The 21151-nt window shown below is 44.8% G+C and overlaps 1 protein-coding gene across 1 annotated transcript; it reads left to right on the top strand.

Annotated features, from left to right (window-relative positions):
- Nucleotides 1–374: 374 nt before the first annotated feature.
- Nucleotides 375–20508, top strand: Pkd2l1 (polycystin 2 like 1, transient receptor potential cation channel). Its single transcript, XM_076834348.1, has 15 exons — nucleotides 375–609; nucleotides 1068–1181; nucleotides 11205–11332; nucleotides 11751–12004; nucleotides 12999–13223; nucleotides 13382–13610; nucleotides 14239–14409; nucleotides 14586–14767; nucleotides 15039–15159; nucleotides 16223–16321; nucleotides 16509–16630; nucleotides 17983–18109; nucleotides 18869–18987; nucleotides 19232–19355; nucleotides 20449–20508. The coding sequence occupies exons 1-15, from the start codon at nucleotides 375–377 to the stop codon at nucleotides 20506–20508; spliced, it is 2310 nt and encodes a 769-aa protein (XP_076690463.1).
- The last annotated feature ends 643 nt before the right edge of the window (nucleotides 20509–21151 follow it).

The following is a 21151-nucleotide window of genomic DNA, read 5'->3' as shown; positions in this document are numbered from 1 at the left end:
CATCACCTTCCCCTTCCCCTCTTTCTCCTCTTTAAACCCTGACTCCCATTTCCCTCAAAGCCCTTTCTTTTGTGCCCTGAGACTTGCATAGAGAGAAAGAGAGAGAGAGAGAGAGAGAGAGAGAGAGAGAGAGAGAGAGAGAGAGAGAGAATCCCTGACAGGATTGATGGTCAGCTCCACGCTCTGTCCTTCCTTGCTCCCTCCCCTAGCCTGTCACAGACTCCCTCCCAAGGCAGGAGGCAGAGGCTGGGTGAAAGGAGTTGCTCTCAGAATCCCTTTACCTGTCCCTCTGTGGGGTAGGCCAGTCTGTGCCTTTGTCCATTTCTCCAGGTGAGAGTGGGCACCTGGAGTGCCAGGATCCCACCTCCATCCGCATGAATGCCATGGAAAGTCCCGAAGGGCAGGAGATGCAGAAGCTGGGGAACAGAGCTTGGGACAACCCTGCTTACAGTGGTTCCCCGTCTCCACATGGGACGCTGAGAATCTGCACCATCTCCAGTGTGGGGCTCCCACGGACACAACCCAAGAAGCCTGAAGATGGACCCCAGGAAAAGACACAAGGGACCCTGGTGTCCAGCTGCTGCCTCCATATCTGTCACAGCATCAGAGGTACTGGGTGTGGGGAGGGCTTCTCTGGGGTATTGGAGCCAGACATTTTGAGGAGTGAAAAGGTACTGAAGAAGAGGTGAATTCTCAGTGTCCCTTTGTTAACTTGCCTGTGTTGGAGCCTGGCCCCAGGACACACAGGCCAGTCTTATGGTCTGCCAGGGGGGCACTTGGCACAGTCATTTCTCTGGGGGCCCAGTGGGGTGCATGGGAATCAGGTTGAGGGAGGACACAGCTGGGATGAGGCCCTAGAACTCCCCTCCCTTTCATGACTTGGCTCTCTGCAACTCTGAGCCCTCACCCATCTGCTTCAGGGAGATTGGAACAGGGCTGGTCTTGTGTGGGAAGAGGAGCCAGATTCTGTCAGGGGACAAGGGATGGGTAAGGAGATGGGGTGAAGTCCAAGGACAGGTGGGAGGGGTACTGGGGGGAACATGTTGGCATCCCTCCAATACTCTTAGGACTCTGGGGAACAACCCTGACTGAGAACACAGCGGAGAACCGAGAACTGTATGTCAAGACCACCCTGCGGGAGCTTCTGGTGTACACGGTGTTCCTGCTGGACATCTGTCTGTGTAAGTAGCGTCTGCCTCCGTGGATGTCTGTCAGTGGGCGGTATGTACAACATCTGCATGCACATGTGTGTGGGTGATGCCTGTAGGGCCGTGTCCACCTGTGTGAGCAGACTGTACCCTGGGAGCTCTGCATATCAACGTTCAGCTCCTGTTTACTGTCTTTTCAGCCTAAGGCATTTCTTTGACAACGAACTTGTCACTGCAATCAGTGAAAGAAGGCGGGTTCATGAAAGTGGTTTTGTACAGAATAACAAGGGGAACCCAGGTTTTAAGTGCAAATTCCTGACACTGACTCAGCAGCCACTGTTTTCTGCTGGAAGGTGGAAGTTTTTTACCTTTCTGGAAAGAATGGAAGATCACTCCTTTCTGTTTGTGGTTTTCTGTGGTTAGTTACTGTGCTACATTTGGTCCATGACTCTTTAGGGGCAGGAAGAAGACAATTGTGGAGCCTTTGAGCTCGGATCCCTGAGAAGAGAGTGAGGATGGAGGGTGTGATGGAGTCCCAGGGGAGAGCCTATCACCCACAGGCAGCTGGGGCAGCTTCTATGAAGCTCTAGCTGTGCACCCAAGCTGGGGAGGTTTGGTGTCTAAGCTCAGAGAAGCAAGTGGAAAGATCACAGGGAAACCTATGACAGATAAACTCAAAGGACTGTGGGTGATAATGAAGTTGAGCCATGCAGAGGCTCCTAGACTGTATAGATGAGGGCAAAACCTTTATATTCAGTTCCTTCCTTCCTTTAAAAGTTGCATGGCAAGAGGGGTTTTACCTGCTTGCTGGTGATGCCTGTATAGTTGTGTGTGTGTGTGTGTGTGTGTGTACGCGCGAGTGTGTGTGTGTGGGGGGGTGACTGACACTCAACCCAGCTGTGGTGCCTCCTTACTTACTCATCCTCAGCAGGCTCTGTGATTTGAGGGTGCACAAATCCTTGGAAAGTGAGAGGTGAAATTCTCATTACAGAGGTGTTGACAGTAAATGTCATCATCTTTGTGAATCATCCCCACTGTGTGGGACCCCTGGGGGCTGGACAGATGTACTTGCTTCTGCTGTGTGCTGTGGGGACCCACTGTGCTGGGCAGAGGGGTCTGCTCTGGGGGCTTTCCTCCTACACACAGCACAGTGCAGAGGAGACTGTGTAGGGAAAGTGGTCAGACCAGGATTCACATTGTGGGGCCATTGGATTCCTTTCAGAACATGACTGTCAGAGACTCATTTGTTGATGTATTGATTTTCCATTCTAACCATCTGCTAGGAATGAGGGCCCTCTCCTTCCTCACATCCCATGACTGCAGCTGAAATACACAAACAGAGCCTTTTTCTGCAGATGACCAAGACATCTAGGTGGAAGCTAGAGTCCTGAAGCCCAGAAGTCCCATCAGCCTATGGTCTCCTCTTCCTAAAAGCTCAATGCACTTGTGAGTGCCAGATGGTCTGTGACTTGCCAAAGTCTAAATCAAAGGCTCAGTCTAATAACTATAGAATCTTGGAGTGAGGTTACAGAATAAGCAGAGAACCCTTTCTCTATTACCCCTCCTGCATGGCTTTGCTGATGTCCAAGCGAGCACAGCCTGGGGAGGGTCCATGGGGATTTCACAGTCTCACAGGGAACCCACTTTGCTGTGGGCAGCTCTCTTTCTTTCCATTTATGGAACTCCTTCTGCTGTGCCAGACATTGAACTGAGGGACAGAGATGACTGATACTTGAGCCTTTACCCAGAGGGCTTCACCTTCTCCTTTTTAGGATTTTCTTCAATCGAGCCATCTACTTTCCATTTACTTTCTGAAGAAATAGCCTTTCAACCATTGGAATGAACATAGTGACCGTGTTTCTCCTTAGTCATCTGTTCTCCAGCTTAAATAATGTCTGTTTTCTCAAGAAAACAGTCATCACAACATGGTGTCCAGGGTGGTATTATGCAGAGATTGAAGGTGTGGGCTCTGAATCTGCGCAGATTTGGCTTCAAACACCACACTCTGCCATTTACCATTTGAGAAAACTTGAGCAAGTTGTCTAATTTCTTTGATTGTCAATTTCCTCACCAGTAATTACTTGATCCAATATGATTATATGACTATTATGTGGGCTACTCTCCATAAAGGCTGAGACTCAGTGCCTGACATATATTAAAACCCATTTCAGAGTGTTCACCATGCTGGTTTGCCTGTCTCCAGACCTGATCAATTTGATGCCCATTATTGGACAAAATACTCCTTGGGCAATCTGACAGCTAAAACCTGGGATGCAATTACTTCTGGTGGATCAGAAAGTGAACATTCAAGGAAGTGAACATTCAAGCTGAGAATTGAGAAAGAGGATTTAGCCTCTTGAAAGGAAAATGAAGAGATAAGAAGTTTCGTTGGCATGTTCCAAGGCCCAGTAGGGACAGAGGGCACAGTTTAGTGAAGGTGCATCATTGTGGCTGGAGCAGAGATGGGGAGGAGCAGAGAGGTGAAGAGATCAAGGCTGCTGTGTAAGCAGGGAAGGCCAGCAAGGGCCTGTTTGGGCATGACATGGAAGGGACACTAAAGGGGCCACTGAAGGAGCCACTGAAGGGTTCAAAACATAGGAGTGACATGATACATTTGAGTTCTCCTAATTCTGGAGGGGGAAGAAAATCCTGGGCAGAGAGGTGTCTCTGGGAAATTTGAGCAGGAAAGGTGATGGACCTGTGCTGAGCACATTGGCGGTATATTTTATTTAACCCTCACAGCATTCTTACCAGGGTCACTGAGTCCGTTTAGTTGATTTAGCGTGCTGGTTAAGCACTGGAACTCTGACGTCAGACTGTCTGGGTTCAAGGCCTGGCACTTCCAAGTGTGATCTGAGCAAATTTGCTAATTTCTCTTAGCCTTGGGTAGCGATCACGTCCACCTGATAAGATGGCTGTGGTGGTGGAATGAAATAGCCCCCCAATATTGTGCTAAGAATTTAGCATGTCTGTCTGTCTCTCTGGCACATGGTAAGTGAGGTCTACTGCGCATACTATAAATCTGTACTGCAGCTTCATGAACCCAGGGAGCAATGGAGGTTAAAGGAAGGAGAAATAACCTGATACCTTTAAATCTCTGAAAACTTTCAGCTTATCTGGAGTTGGGATCTTAGTACTCCTTGAAGTCATTTCATTCATTATATGACCTGAAGATGTGCCATTGAACTGCCTTTGACCTTGAGAATTAAAGTCTTTACCCTCAAAATACCAGACTCCTCAAGAATGCTGTGAAACAAAATTTGGAAAACTTCATATTCTGAGGGTTCTTCCAACAATTAGTAAAATAATATTCATGCTAATTCCATCCTTTCCCTGACTCTTCCTTCTTTCAGGTAAATTTTTGGGCATTATGAACCTTGATTATGGTCTCAATAAGTCTATTTTCGCACTCTCCAATATGCTGGACTCAACATCCTAGCTTCTGCTCCCTGTTCTGTTAGCCTCCCTGAACGCTGCCATCTGCAATTAGGTGATACATTCTCAATGGGGATCAACGTTACCTAGTTGTATTATGTCACACACCTTCATTTAGAAATCCATCTTAAATATGTTCTCATGTTTCTGAGTATTTCATAAATTTTCATTTTAATGATTATAGTTATACTGCAATTAAATAAAACATTTACATTATTATTTCAATATCTGCCTTTTATGGGTATATACACACACACACATACATACACACACAGTTCTTTTTTTCACTTTTGTTGATTGTTTCATTGGGAACTTCCAAAGAGTCATAATATTAGACCAATAGATAGGATTTTTCCTTGGTACTTGCTTTATGCTATCATTCTGTCTCTATGCCACTACTGCTATAAGATCACATCAATTTCATCTTAACCTCATGAAAATTGGATTCTCTCATTCATACCTTTTAGTATTAAATAGTTATAAAATGGTACAATTGCCTTAATTTTCTTAGGTTTGATTACTAATGAGGGTAGATAGTTTCCTTATGTTTTCAAGTCTAAACTTATTTTTTGTAAATTGCATAAGACACTCTTTAAGAAGGAAAAGGAGAAGGGAGGGATCATGGAGAAGCTGGACCTCCAGACCCTGGGTAGGGAACCAAGCACCAGGGCTCTCATTTCCAGCACCTGGTTCCTGGGAGCTAAAAGAAAAAACAACACATTTGCACATCACCTGGGCAGCAATCTGGCCTGGGATGGGACCTAGTATCCTAGCTCAGACAGCTGTACTGACCACATCTCTTCCCCACTATGCTTTAACCCAGGAACTTAGTGGCTATTCAGAGACTGATCTGGCTGAACAGAGCTGTCTTTTTTATGCAGGCCATGTGGGGGAACCATCAATCTTCTCACCATAACAATATCAGCTGTGAAGCCCTTGAAGCCTCACAAAGAGCTTTCACACCTAGGATCTCATTGCACCCTGACAGCAATCCTGTAAGAGATAGATGTTATTATTTCCATTCTGAAGATAAGGAAAGTGTCATTACAAATACAGTTCCTGAGTGGTGGAGCCCATCCTGTCCCAGGTATTGCTCAGCAGGGAAAGTGCTAGAGAATGAAGGATCTTCCTGCCTGTCTCTCCTGCCTGCCCCCACACCACCACCATGATATGTAAGGGTTTCCAGCCCTTTCTTTGTCTTTTTGGAAAGAAGAATGGCTATGACCTTTTGCTGAGGAAGGAGACATTGAAGGTCTTTGTGTAGAAACAATGGCTGCTTGTTTTAGGAGACATGTTGTTATCTCAAAGGTACACCTGGGACTGGCCCTGTGTAAGAGATGCTCTGAGCCAGAACAAGACTGGGTCTGATTACCATGGAGTAGGGAAGAGGGCAGAAACCTTTGGCCTTTGATGACTCATGTCTGCCCAACAACTCAAGTTGACTGGATACTTTTTACCCATTGCTGGCTGTGAAGAAAAGCCTACCTTGATTGGCTCTGCTTCCTTTCAGTGGGTTTCAAGGTTCTATCCACAGTTTGGTAGAATCATTCATTATTTGGAGAGGATGAAGTGATCTTGGAGATTGGAATAAAATTATCTTTCTTCCCCCATTATCCCCCCACTTCAAATCTAGGGATTGCATATACTAGGCAAGTGCTGTACCACTGAGCTACATCCCTAGCCCGTTTTTTTTTGTTTGTTTGTTTGTTTGTTTGTTTGTTTGTTTGTTTTGTGGGGGCGATGAATTTTTATTTGGGCTTCTCACAGTGGTTAGAGCCACTCTGTCTTCAGAACAATCACAGCACAGGAAATGAGTCACTGAGACTGCCCAGAAAAATCTGACCAGCTGAATCTTATTGCTTAAAATACACATATTCACAATAACTGACAAATGGTGATGTGCCTCACACAGGAAGTGTTAGCATTTGCAAATCTTCCGACTGTAGCACCAAACCCTCCACCAATCCTTTCCTTCTCATTCATCTGGAAAACCAGACTCAACCTAGTCTCTCTGACCCCCTGACTATTCCTTCAGTTCCCTGTCTCCTTCTCTGAGCAGGAAGCCTCCAGCAGCCGTGGCCAACTGCGGCTTACTAGTTAAGTCCAGCTTGGCCACTGTGCTTCTTCTCAGGCCTTCAGGGTAAGATGCTTCAGTGAAGCCAACAGTCAACACTCAGACCAGCTCCCCGCTGGGGAAAGAAACCTAGAGGGTCAGATTCATCCATTTGATCAGTTAAATGCAGAAGGATTCATTTTGGTAAAACCTGTTCTCCTTGGAGACACTTCAGTGAGTTGTCTGTGATTTCGAAAGGAAGGTGGAATAGGCATCTGAGGGCTGCTGTGCTGTGGCACCCCTCTGGCCACAAGCCAGTCCGCCTGTGTCCACTGAACTCAGCAAAGGAAGGACTGTGCTGTGGCACCGTGAGTCTGCCAAAGCCTCCTGGCAATTCTGGGCAGGCTGATGTCTGGGCCACGGCAAGGCCAAGCTTGTCACTGAAGAGCCAATCAAGCTTCTGTCTGAATTCCACTTTTGCCTTCTGTCCCAAGTGGTTGTGGACACCCTCTGGGGGCTGAGATCGAAGGCAAGGAGTAGCGGAGGGAGGCAGACAGGTTCAGAGCACACTTCCATTAACAGGGACAGAACACAGGCCTCTGAGCGTCCACGGAGCAATGTGCAAATTGCAGTGATGAGCAGAGTGGAACCTCTACCTTGAGTGCAGTATCTCAGGCAAACACAGGGGGGCGCCGTCAACAATGCTGCCAAATACACTCGTGTACACAGTCAGACGTTTTGTTCGGTAAACAGTAAATGCATAAAATAAATTACCTTGAGAGGGCCATGTTTGCTTCAGACGAGTGGTTAACGTGAGCAGCTTGGCTGCCATTCAAAGTATCTTCACAGGAACACGGGGTGTGGGGCTAACACACAAGAGACACCTGTAATTCCAACAGCTCAGGAGGCCAAAGCAGGAGGTTTGCAAATTCAAAGCCAGCCTCAGCAACTTAGCAAGGCCCTAAGCAACTTTGCAAGTCCCTGCCTCAAAACAAAAAAATAAAAATTAAAAAGGGCTGGGGATATGGCTCAAGAGTAAAGTGCCCCTGGGTTCAGTCCCTAGTGGGATTGAATTAATAATAAGAAGAAAAATAAGAAGTTGTTATTAAACACCAGGCACTATGCAAAATGAAAAAAGCACAGTCCTTATCCCTGAGGAGCATACAACAGGATTACTGGCAGGTATTGAGCATCTGCTGTTTTCCGTGCAATTTAAAGATATCATCTTTAACTTCACAACTTGTAAGAAAGGTACTATATTTCTTTCCTTATAGCTGAGAAAGCTGAAACTCAGAGGCTAAGTCTATATTGTAAGTGGCAGAGCTGGGATTTGAACCTAGGTTCTGTCTGGCTTGAAATTTATGCTCATTTGATGACACCAAGTTAATTTGGGGCTATCTTCCTCAATAGAACTTTTTGAGGATAGAAATCATGATACATAGTAAGGTATTTTGTACAATTGTAGATTTTGAACAATGTCTGTTTAACATATTATAAGAAGTCTGTAATAATTCACATTCATAAACTGATAATTTTTTCTATTACATATCAAAATGTGGAGTATTTGAAATAGTTTGGGCTTCACAAAATAGTGATGGAAAGCATCTCTCATTTATGTTCACTCCCACCTACATATAATTACTGTTTGAGCATAAATTACAGACATAGTGCTTCATTATTCCTAAATACCTTAAGGTGTACCTTTGCACAAAGTACAAAATTTGCAGAAATAAGAATTAACAAGGAAGAGAGGGTATTTAGATAGAAAGAAGGTGTTAAATAAGTACTAAACCAAGTTTAGACCCTCACTTTACAGGGTTTTAAGTTTCCTTCTTGATCTTACCAATTCAATGTATTTTAATCAGAGTTACAAAGAAATATGAATACTGAATTTCCATGTGTCAAGAAGCATTTGACCAGGTAAATTTATCTTAGAAGGCCATTTATCTTAGAAGCCATAATCTTTACTGTCTTGTAGATATTATGCCTCCATAAATTATTGATAGCCCTCCAGAGCAATGTTAATTCTGGACATTTAACTTGGAATCAGAGATGAAAAAAGGCTATCACAATGAATACCATCTATTGGTCATTTACGAGGTTTAATCAGCCTATGTCATTAGGAAAAGTTCAGTTCAGTTCATAATTGCTGTGTGATCTCTCAGCAGACAGAAGTTAAGTTTCCTTGGGAAACAACTTTTCAGATCCAGAAAACACCATTCTCCAGATACTAAGGCCAGATGTGAGTTAGAGAGAAATGAAGGTGGTATGTCTGAACTTTGTTAACAGAGTAGAGTGGGGAAATGTGAAATAGTGCTTTCTTCTTTGTTGATTTCCTGGATCCCCAGCCAGCAAGAAGTATGATGTTAAGTACCAAATCAGGGTTCATTCATTGTCCCCCGCATTTCCTCCAAGATTATAGACAAACTCCTGTCCACTCCAGTTGTTCCCTTTCCAATGGGATGGTGATAGAAAATATGGCCCAAGATCTGATAAAGAAAATTCTTGAAGGGAATTGCTCACAAGAGGCTGATAAATACTACGTTAAACATTTTTATGTTTCATATATATATATATATATATATATATATATATATATATATAAAATATGTTATATGTTACAAAGTTCAGACATACCACCTTCACTTCTCTCTAACTCACATCTGGCCTTAGTATCTGGAGAATGGTTGTTTTCTGGATCTGAAAAGTGGATTCCCACAGGAAACTTAACTTCTGTCTGCTGAGAGATCTCACAGCAATTATGAACCGAACTGAACTTTTCCTAATGACATAGGCTGATTAAACCTCGTGAATGACCAATAGATGGTATTCATTATGATAGCCTTTTTTCCTCTCTGATTCATATATATATATATATATATATATATATATATATATATATATATATATATTTCCTACTCTTCACCCAGATTTCCCAGATACGAGTATTTTACACACACACACACACACACACCACTACTTTTAAGAGTAAATTGCAGCCGGACATACTTGTGCATGCTTGTAATCCCAGTGGCTCGAGAGGCTGAGACAGGAGGATCATGAGTTCAAAGCCAGAGCAAAAGTGAGGCACTAAGCAACTCAGTGAGACCCTGTCTCTAAATAAAATACAAAATAGGGTTGGGATGTGATTCAGTGGTTAAATGCCTCTGAATTTAATCCCCTGTACCCACCACCATCAAAAAGAGTAAATTGCAGCTAAAATGTCCCATTATTCTTAAATACCTTAAAGTATATTTTTAAAACCGAGAATGTTCGGGCTGGGGTTATGGCTCAGAGGCAGAGTGCTTGCCTCTCTCATGTGAGGCACTGGGTTCAATCCTCAGCATCACATACAAATGAATAAACAAAATAAAGATATTGTGTCCATGTATAACTAAAAAAATACTTTTAAAAAACTGGGACTATCCTCTTATCAAAGACAGGAAATTATCATTGATCCATCATTGTTATTTAATGAATAGAACTTATTGCAATTTCACTAATTAATAGCTATTAAAGCAAAAGAAAAATTATAGTCCAAGATCCATTACAGGATCTCATATTACATTTAATTTTTATTTTTGTTTATCCCCTTTTAAGGTTGAAAAGTCCTTACCCTTTCTATGTCTTTCATGACCTGCCCTCAAATTTTGAATAACAAAATAAACAATAATAACAAATTACAACCCATGGTGAGGGGAAGCCAAGAATTCATGAGTTCAAACTGATACACATAAATGAATAAGGAGCAAGGGAAATTCTTTCTCTGAGAAGGACCTGTATGACACTTCTCCTTAAAACGTGTAAGTTAAATTTAATCATAAACCAAAATTGAGAGACAATCTATGAAATAAATGATATATTCTCTTCAAATACTCTCTTTTAACCAGGAATCCTGGGGAGGGTCCCTTGAGAGATCCACTTTAGGCACATGAGACTGGGTGTGTGCTTATGAGCAGTTGAGGGAGATCCAGGTCTTTTTAATCTGGGATGTTCTGAGACCCTCTCTCAGGAGACAAATGTGCCCATCAGGATGCACTAGCCATGCCTGCTACTCCCATGATTGCAGAGTCACTAACTCAAGAAGCCAGGAGACCACATCTGTATTGTAAACTTAAGAAAAAAAAGTGTTGTATTGTAAAGTTTTTTACCAGAGTTTTGGAGTGATCTAGAATTTGGAGGCACTTCCAAAAGGCATAAAGAGAAGAAAAATAAAAGGAAGCACCATCCAAAGCAGATGACAGAAATATCTTGCCTCTGGGGAGTAAATACTATGAATTAAATTGATTCAGGAGAGAAAAGTGAAATTCTAAAATGGCAATATCAAGAGAGAGTTACTGAGTGGAGTTCAGTTTCTCTGAGGTGAGTTGGGAGAAGAGGAGCCTTGTGGCCTTACCCTTCCCTAATGCATTCACTAGTGTCCCCCAGAGCCACCATCAGCCTCCCCAGCTATCTCTAAGGGTAGGTAGGTAGCACCTCTGTTCCAAGGGCAGTGGGCTTTCCTGTCACCTCTGGGGAATGGAGATGGGAACTATGAGAATGACACATTCTCTGGGGTTGTTTTCTAGTGACCTATGGGATGACAAGCTCCAGTGCCTATTACTACACCAAAGTGATGTCTGAGCTCTTCCTACATACCCCATCAGATACTGGAGTCTCCTTCCAGGACATCAGCAGCATGGCAGACTTCTGGGATGTGAGTATGAAATTGCCTCTTGTCTATCTTCTCCTTTTCAATGGCCTGAAATCACAGGCCAGAGCATGGGGATGCCAAGCACCAGGTAATAGATCATATGCTCAAAGATAAGGTCAATCAGGAATCAGGCTGAGTCATGAGTTAGGCTGGAGTTGAGGTGGAGGTGGGGGAGGGATCTGGATGTTGATAAGAGAACAAATCAGAGGTTAGACCAGAATTGGGAATGAGAGGGTGGGCTGAACCTCAAAATGCATTTTACACATAGAGTCAGTTCAGGATCTGGTCAAGGTCCCTGGGTCAGTTGGTCAGTTGAGGGCTCAAACAAAAGACACTGGAGATAAACTGGTGACCAGAGAGTCAGGATGAAGATCAGTAGTCAGGAGGAGGCTGGGTCAGCCCAACCCAGCCTGTGGTCCAGTTTGCCCAGGGACCACTCCTGGACAGTCTGTATTGGACCAAGTGGTACAACAACCAGAGTCTGGGCCACGGCTTGCACTCCTTCATCTACTATGAGAACCTGCTCCTGGGGGTCCCAAGGCTGCGGCAGCTGCGGGTCCGCAATGATTCCTGTGTGGTGCATGAGGACTTCCGTGACGACATTTTGAGCTGCTATGATGTCTACTCTCCAGACAAAGAAGAGCAACTCCCCTTTGGGCTCCTCAATGGCACAGCGTGAGTGAGCCCCCAACCAAGGCCATAGGGCTGCCCCTCTGAACCTGACATCATCTCAAGGAGTGGGAACCACTTCTGCCAAGGCTTCAAGAGCCTTAGGGGTTTACACTTTAGGGGACTTGATGGGCATTTCCCTGAGTCCCAAGTGCAAACTGTAAGGACATTGGCGTGTGTCACTCAGGCATAGAGGAGACAGACTAGCAGATAGTCTGTAGCCTCCGAACCTCTTTCCACATACAGGTCACAATTACACTGACCCTTCTCTGCAGGCAGTCCCCACAGGGAAAGCATCTCTGTGCAGAAGTCCCTTGGGAGTGTGATGAAGGGGTGAAATTGACGCTGTCACACAAGTCGTGGCTGGAGAACCCAGCCCTTGAGACTCATGGGGGAGAAACAAGAGGTTTCAGATGGATGAGATGAGGGAAGTAGAAGAAGGGGACGGACAGAATGGGGAGGAAATAGGGGTCCAGCTTAGAAATTTGAGGTGGTAGAACAGGGAATCTGTGGTCAAATAGCCATGAGAGCAGTAAGAATCTTTTTTGTATTTACAGTCAAGGTGCTTCCCTTATAGAGACTGCTCTGGTTTGGGCAAAAGTGTAACTTGTCTTTGTCATTGAAAAAATAGTGGAAAATGAGGAGATTCACATTTGAGTTTCCATACTGTCACTATATAGCTGCTTTTATCTTGGAAAACTCTGAATCTCAGTTTCCTCTTCTGTAAAATGTGAATAATACTTACTCCCTTCTCACTTCTTTTTGGTTATTAGAATCAACCAAAATAATATGTGTGAAATACATATTGTATATAATATGTATATATCATGTTATATATACATGCATACACATATACATATGTACACACATAGTATATGCATAGACATGATGTATATGGAAGTGTACGTCCCAGGCAATCATAAAGCGTTACCATCATCTTGGAGATGAGCTTTTGGGCTGTCTCAGACTCTCTTTGCTCAGATGGCTTTTTCTGTGGCAGGTGGACATACCACTCCCAGGAGGAGCTGGGGGGCTCCTCCCACTGGGGGAGGCTCACAAGCTATAGCGGAGGTGGCTACTATCTGGACCTTCCAGTATCTCGACAGGCTAGTGCAGAGGCACTTCGGAATCTTCAAGAGGGGCTGTGGCTGGACAGAGGCACTCGGGTGGTCTTCATTGACTTCTCTGTCTACAATGCCAACATCAATCTTTTCTGTGTTCTGAGGTGGGCCCTTTTCCTGTTGTATCCTTCTATCCCTGGCTGCTGGTCCCTGTGTGCTATGCTTGAGATCCTTCCCTAAATATAGGCCTTGGATAGATGTGGGAAGGAGGGGATATAGGAGGAATTCTCCCAGTCTACCCCCAGTCTCTGCTCCCCTACAGACTAGTGGTGGAGTTCCCAGCCACAGGAGGTGCCATTCCATCCTGGCAAATTCGCACAGTTAAGCTGATTCGCTATGTGAGCAACTGGGACTTCTTCATCGTTGGCTGTGAGATCATCTTCTGCATCTTCATCTTATACTATGTGGTGGAGGAGATCCTGGAGCTCCACATGCACCGGCTTCACTACCTCAGCAGCATCTGGAATGTACTGGACCTTGTGGTCATTTTGGTGAGGGACAAATGTTTGGGACATGGGACATACTGGGGAAGGAGGGGCATCCCCCTTGGTGGGAGCTCCAAGTTCTTCCTTTTGAAGACTGAGCCCTCCTGAGTTTGGGTCAAATCACTGTGCCACAGCTCCCTGGGTGAGAGGGTGAGGGTCCCCTGACTCAGTCCTTTGGGGACCCTATCTCCTACATGTCCTCTCCTCTCCTGTGGTCTAGGCCTCTGCTTTTTATACACTTGATATTCTTTCCTCTCCTGTTTTTTGCCCTTATGACCTGTCCCCCCAAAAGCCCTGTCTTTTCTTTTCTGTTCAAATATTCTGCTCCTTGATTTTCATCTATAAACTGATCAAGGTTTGAAAGTGGTGGGGGTGGGAGAAATATTTTTCTTGACTCTGGTTCCCTGTGGCCTTATACATTTGCCACTGGCCCTAAAGCCTTCTCTTGGGCTTTAGAACACTCAAATTGCTCTCAGCCACCCTCTCTGGCCTTATCTAAACCTAAGCTAGTGAACACCTCAGCAGGAGGGGTGTTTCTAGCCCACCTGTCTTACCTGCCCCATCTCTCTTGTGGGACCTCATCTTTGAACTTCCCTTGAGACTCCCTGACAACCCCTTGATCCCTGTGTGACAGCTTTCCATTATGGCCATGGGTTTCCACATATTCCGAACCCTAGAGGTGAATCGGCTGATGGGGAAGCTCCTGCAGCAACCAAACACATATGCTGACTTTGAGTTCCTGGCCTTCTGGCAGACACAGTACAACAACATGAATGCTGTCAATCTTTTCTTTGCTTGGATCAAGGTACATGGGGCTCTCCTCTCCCAGACCTGCCTCAGGGCACTTACTCTCCCCTCCTTAATGCCTATCTCATTTGTTAATTTCTGTGACCTCCATAGTTCCCCTGGGATGGGCTTTTTTTTTTTTTTTTAACATTTTTCACTTTTTCTTCACCACTGCATTTGTCATGGCTTTTGCAGATATTCAAGTACATCAGCTTCAACAAAACCATGACCCAGCTCTCATCCACACTAGCCCGTTGTGCCAAGGACATCCTGGGCTTCGCCGTCATGTTCTTCATTGTTTTCTTTGCTTATGCCCAGCTTGGCTACCTACTTTTTGGGACTCAAGTGGAAAACTTTAGCACTTTCATCAAGTGCATGTGTGTATCCCACTCTTCACCCTCTGCCCTTCACCTTCCAGCTCCTTGGGGAAAATGGGGGACACATGTGGGCATGTCTGTCCTTAAGGTGTCTGGGTTAAAGTCTCAGGAAGCCCAAGTGAATGCTCAAGTAATTTACTTACCTGTTTTGTATCAGATTGGGTCAGAGAAGGAGTGATGGGTCTGTCTGAAGTTAGTTAAGTGGGATGGGATATGGATTGGGGCTGGAGTTTGTTTAGGCTCTGGGTGAAGCCCAGACTTGGTCTCTCAGTTTCACTCAGTTTCGGATAATTCTTGGGGACTTTGACTACAATGCTATCAACAATGCCAACCGCATCCTGGGCCCTGCCTACTTTGTCACCTACGTCTTCTTCGTCTTCTTTGTGCTGTTGGTGAGGATCCCCCTAGGGGATACGGGTGGTAATGTAGGGAGCATCCAGGGTGGAGTTTTGACCCCTTCTGTACCCTACTCAGGATTATGATGGGTTACTTTAATCAAGGACAGAGAATGCATGTGTGCATGTGGTGGGGGACATTCCTTTGAACCTTCCCCTAGCTGGATAATGTGGTCAGCATGTCCAACATAGTCAGGAGGTTTTCTTCCCTGAAGGAAAATCAAACTCCTACCCTCCAAGGATGGAAAGGGAGAGGGAAATGCCTCCTGAGAAGTAGCTGCCCCTAGAAGCTTCTATGCCTATTTTCCCAAGATGATCCTTCCTTTGGAGATCTTTTATTGCTTTTACTGATTTCTACTGTAATGATTTGGTGGTTGTTTTCTCTCCCTGCCAACTGGGAAATATCTGGGATCTGAGTTTGATTTTTATTAACATGGCCAGCAAGTCAGTCTCTCTCTCTCTCTCTCTCTCTCTCTCTCTCTCTCTCTCTCTCTCTCCACTAACTCTCTTCTTCTTCCTCTACTACTTCTTCTTCTCCCTCCTCCTTCCAACCTCCTCCTCCTCCCCCCTTCTTCCCTTCTTTTCCTCCCCTTCTCCTTCTCCTCCTTCTTTTTCTTTCAGTTCTAGGGATAAAACCCAGGGCCTTGCACATGCTAGGCAAGTGGTCTGCCTCTGAACTCTGTCCTAAGCCCCAGAAGTTTCTTTGTTTGATCAATCACTGGGGATACAGACACCAATTGGGGAATAGATGGTAAAGAGAGCACAGTTCTACTCTCCTCTGGAGAAGAAATTCCTAGCTTCAACAAATGGCATGTTGGAGTATCTGTGTCAGAAAGATTATGCAGCAACTGAGAATGAGAATGCCAGGTTGATGAGGGAGCAAGATCCATCCCTAACAAAAATGTGCTGAAAGGCTGGGCTCTCCGACCCTGAGAGGCAGGGTGGGCTCCAAAGCTGAGGTTGGGACCATTGGGCCCTTTAGAACATGTGTCTGTGGTACAAGTTCAATGTTTTTAATGGGTCTGAGGGTGAGGGCCCATGTCCCCACTTTATTCTCCAGAACATGTTCCTAGCTATCATCAATGACACATACTCAGAGGTCAAGGAGGAGTTGGCTGGACAGAAGGATGAGTTGCAACTTTCTGACCTCCTAAAACAGGTGACTATGCAGTCTCCTTGAGTTCCTATCTGCATCTGCCTCTGTGCATGATCTATTTCTGGCTGTCATAGGAGCCTACGCTGCCCTTTTGACTTTCCCTGAAAGCCTGACATACTTTGGGTGGAGGAGGAATCCAAGGATGATGAGATGTCTATGGGGACTTTTGCCTGTTTCCTTTCCCTTTCAGAGCTACAACAAGACCCTCCTACGACTGCGTCTGAAGAAGGAACGGGTTTCAGATGTACAGAAGGTTCTGCAGGGTGGAGAGCAGGAGATCCAGTTTGAGCATTTCACCAAAACCTTGAGGGAGTGAGCAACCAGGCATTCAATCTTCTTTATTTTGGTCATTAAGTTCTTGATTATCAACTATACATCTTTTGTCTATAAGCTTTTGGCCTTGGTCTATGGGCCTCTGACCTTTGCCCATGGGTTTTTATCCTGACCTTCAGAATTGTTTTCTTTCAGAAACCATGGTATCTGGCCATAGTCTATAACATTCTGGACCTTTCTGAACAACTCTTAGTGTAAAACAACATAATTCCTCATTATTGTATAAATGCCTCATTCCACAAAACATTGAACAAACACATTGGGAATACCAGTTGTGGACCAGGAACTGAGTAGGAGACAACATAACTAAATGAGACAAAGCCTTTGTCCTGTAGGAGCTAATAGACACATAGAAAAATAAATCAAATCGCAGAAGTGACATGAAAAGAGAGGGCACATGGAGAAAAGAGAGTTACCAATTCTATTTAGGCTTAAGGGTCGGATTCCTGGAAGAGGTTATTTCTTAATAAAGTTTTGGAGGATGAATAGCTTGTGAGTGGACAAGAAGAGGAAGGCCTTCTGAGACATTAAGTCATATACACAGGCATAGGAGTGTGAAACTAAGAATTCATAGAAGAGAAATAAGTAGCTGAGCATTCCTAAGGTTTCAATAAAAGGTGGGTTATAGCAGGAGATGAGGTCAGAGAAATGGGCAAGGGCCACTTTGGGAAAGGCCTTGAACATCAAATCTATCCACACACTAGGATGCCCAGAAGGGATTTTTAAGCAGGGAAGGGGTATATCTAGACCTGCATTTTATTTTACTTATTTTTTTGAGACAGGGTCTCACTATGTTGCCTAGACTCCTATCAAACTTGTGGACTCAAGTAATCCTCCTACTTCAGCTTCACAAGTATCTGGGACTACAGGCATGGATTTCAGGAGCAGGAAGTAAAGGGAAGCTGGGCATAGGGAGTGACAGATTGTTTAGAGGCAAAGAGATGTGGCAATAACCCCCATGGAGATCATGAGGCTCTAAATCTAGTCATCAGGAGTCAGGGCAGGAAGAAGAAATAAATTCAAGAAATTTATTGGAGGTAAAATTGCTAGATTTGAGGGATTCTGGCTTTCCTGTGTGATCCTCTTCATTCCCAGAAAGCAAGACTCAGTCAAGACTCTCCTTTTTTGGGGGTGGTGGTGGTGGTGGCGGTACTGGGGATGGAAACCAGGGCCTCACAAATGCTAGGCAAGTGCTCTATCACTGAGCCACACAACCCCAGCCTTAGAGATCAAGACTCTAACTAGAGGCTAATAAAAGGGTAAGGAATCCATAGTTGAGTGATCACACCCTCAACAAGACAGAAGCCATTTCATGATCCTGTTCTCCTCAGACTGGGGCATGCAGAGCATGAGATCACTGAGCTCACAGCTGCCTTCGCCAGGTTCGACCAGGATGGGAATCACCTTCTGGATGAGAAGGAGCAGGAACAAATGCAACAGGACCTGGAGGAGGAGAGAGTGAGCAGGGCTGGCTGGTGGGGAGTCAGTATAAGGATGTTGCTCCCCTGCCTCTCTCCCCAACACGCCTGGATCACAAACCCAAACTGAAAATGTTCCCACAGATGAGCAGGAAAGAGCTCTCGAGAATAGTGATTCTCATACTGTTGCACATTATATATCCCGAGGAACCTTTAAAAATCGTTATACTCAGGCCACACATTCTAGACCAATTAGATCAGAGGCTGTGGTCGTGAGGCCCATACTTCAATACTTTCTAGAGCTTTCTAGGTGATTCCAATGCATAACCAAGGTTGAGAACAAGTAGTGTAAAACAAAGACTTAGGAAAAATGGACCAGTTGCCCTGACAATTCCCTCTGAAGATCTGCTTCTTCCTTGGGATTTTCAGTTCCTCAGCTGTTCCTACTCAGCCTGCTCCATCCCTATACACTGTAGACTAAAAAAATCAAGGCCAGGGTGATAGCAGCCCAGAGAGAAAGGATGAAAAATTTTGTTACTGTCTCTCCTCTCCAGAATGGAGTTGGATTCTAGTGAATACCTCAATTAAGATTTTGAAGAGCTCACATTTTGTTTCTTTGGGAAGTGACTCCCTCTCCAGAAGTTAATCCAGCACCATCCTGACCCTATTGTCTCCAGTCTGGGAGGGAAGAGGGATAGAAAGAACTGAAGCCCAGAGCTAATTAGAGCAGGTAATAGAATAGGAGCTGATGCCTTCCCAGAATCATCTTATTCCCTCTAACCTCTGACTTCCTGATCAGGTGGCCCTCAGTGCTGAGATTGAAAACCTGGGCCAGGCAACTGTGCAGAGCCCAATGAGCAAGTTGGGCCTAAAGGCTGCCAGAGCAGAAGGCTGGATTTGCGGAGAAGAATTCTACTTGTACGTGAATCCAGGAGCCCAGGGTAGCCGTGTCTGTAATATCCTATGTTGAGTTTCTTTCCACAACTTCCAATTCCCTGTCCTAGTCCAGGGAGAACTTTTGCTCCCCTGTGATTCTCCCTACAAGATTGGGCAACACCTTCCTTATTCCCATTCAAATACAGATCATTCTGTTATTTCTGTCCCTGTAGACACCCATCTCCCCAATGATCTGCTCCCTTGGTCACTCTTGAATCCTTCACAGGCTCACAAGGAGAGTTCTGCAGCTGGAGACTGTTCTGGAGGGAGTTGTGTCTCAGGTTGATGCTGTAGGCTCAAAGCTGAAGATGCTGGAGAGGAAGGGGTGGCTGACTCCCTCCCCAGCAGTGGTGAGTGGCCCATCATCTGGGTCCTCTAAGTTCTCCAGAGATGAATGCTACCATCTTTTCCCACTCATTTAGGGGGTGGGGAGACTTTTTGTGTATGTGTGTGTCTGTCTGTGACACTGGGGATTGAACCCAGGGGTGTTTTACTACAGAGCTACATCCCCAGACTTTTTTAAAATTTTATTTTGAGACAGGGTCTTATTCAGTTTCCCAAACTGGTCTTAAATTTGGGATCTTTTTGCTTCAGCTTTCCCAAACACTGAGATTACAGACATGGGCCACCACACCCAGCTCCTCAGTGGTGGAAAGAGTAGAACATTTTTGAAAGACCTATGTTTTCAGGGTCATAGTTGTCAGCATATCAATGGAGGTGATGATGTAGGAAAGGTTTGCAAGTTGTTGCCCTGGCCTAAGGCCTGCCTTGGCCTCTAAGCAAGGTCTGTGTTTAAGTCTGTTTTGCTTGCGGTAACAATCATAGACTAGGTGGCTTGCAAACAACAGAAATATATTTCCCACAATTTGGGAGGCCAAGAATTCTAAGATTAAGGTGGTAGAAGATTTAGTATCTGGTGAGGGCTTGCTTCTTGGTTCATAGATTGTTGTGCCCTCACATGGTAGAAGGAACAAGAGAAACTCTCCCCACCCTTTTTTTTTTCAGTATCAGGGACTGAACACAGGGTTGCTTAACCATGGAGCCATATCCCTAGTCCTTATTTATTTATTTTTAAATTTTGAGACAGGGCCTTGTTAAATTGCTTAGGACCTTGATAAGTTGCTGAGGCTGATTTTGATCTTGCAAACCTTCTGCCTTAGCCTCCCAAGCCCTGGAATTACAGTTGTGCCCCACTGCACCCAGCTGGGAACTCTCTTTTATAAGGGCACTAATCCCCTTCATGAGGGTTCCACACTAATCATTTACCAAAGGTCTCACCTCCTAATACCATCATATTAGGGGCAGGCATTTCAATATATGAATTTTGTGAAACAAAAACATTCAGTCTCTAGCATTCTGGATTATCTGTAATCAGATCCAGAGAAAAGAAAGGTGGGAAACATATTGTTCCTTAAGATAACTTATTTCTTTTTATTTCAACAGGAGGATCAAGCAATTTGGGAACACCTGCAGCTAGCTACAGCTGTGACTCCAGCCCCATAGGAAGTCCAGGAGAATGGAGGAGGGGTCCTAAAGCATCAGTAGCAGGCTTCTCTCTCTCCGTCTCCGCAGAGGCTTCTTCTCTACATGCTCTCCACTTCTAGGGCAGTAGGTCCCACATGGATGCTGCTGAGTCCCACCCTTTACCTGGCCTCTGCAGCCAATGTTACTGTGTGTAGCTGGGCATCATGTTTAGGTTTTTGATTCAGTGTTTCTGTGTGTAGCCACATAGCTTTGTGAAATGACATTTCCAACTGGGCTTCTTACTGCATGTGCACTTAGCTCTGTAATAGTAATAAAACCATGTCAATAACAAACAGGATAAAGGAATGGAGGGTAAGGACTCTCCCTAAGCACCTAGACAGACAAGATTTGTGAAAAAGATAGAAGCCAAGAGAGTAGGTTGTGTCTAGCTGTACTTGCTAGTAAATCTTACTCTTATTTGTGCATCTAGATCTCTATTGCTAGCATCCATGGGTTTCTTGTATTCCCCTATAGAGTTTCCATGTAAAAGAGAAGGGGGAGCCTTAGAGGTGAGTAGACTCTGATGAGGTAAGATTCCAAAATTGCAGAGTTGTTAGAGTGGTGCTCTGCCATAGCAAAGTCAACAAAGGCTTTTCCGGAGAATTCTGCCTCCTGGAGTTCC

Source organism: Callospermophilus lateralis, chromosome 15 (genome assembly GCF_048772815.1).
Source record: "Callospermophilus lateralis isolate mCalLat2 chromosome 15, mCalLat2.hap1, whole genome shotgun sequence".
NCBI classification, from domain to species: Eukaryota; Metazoa; Chordata; class Mammalia; order Rodentia; family Sciuridae; genus Callospermophilus; species Callospermophilus lateralis.
This window is presented reverse-complemented; position numbering and strand designations above follow the sequence as displayed.

Coding starts and splice junctions, on each gene's coding strand:
- Pkd2l1 (XM_076834348.1), top strand. CDS start 375: ATGAATGCCATGGAAAGTCCCGAAGGGCAGGAGATGCAGAAGCTGGGG. Junction 11,333..11,750: donor GCATGGCAGACTTCTGGGAT/GTGAGTATGAAA, acceptor CCTGTGGTCCAG/TTTGCCCAGGGACCACTCCT. Junction 15,160..16,222: donor TCGTCTTCTTTGTGCTGTTG/GTGAGGATCCCC, acceptor TTTATTCTCCAG/AACATGTTCCTAGCTATCAT.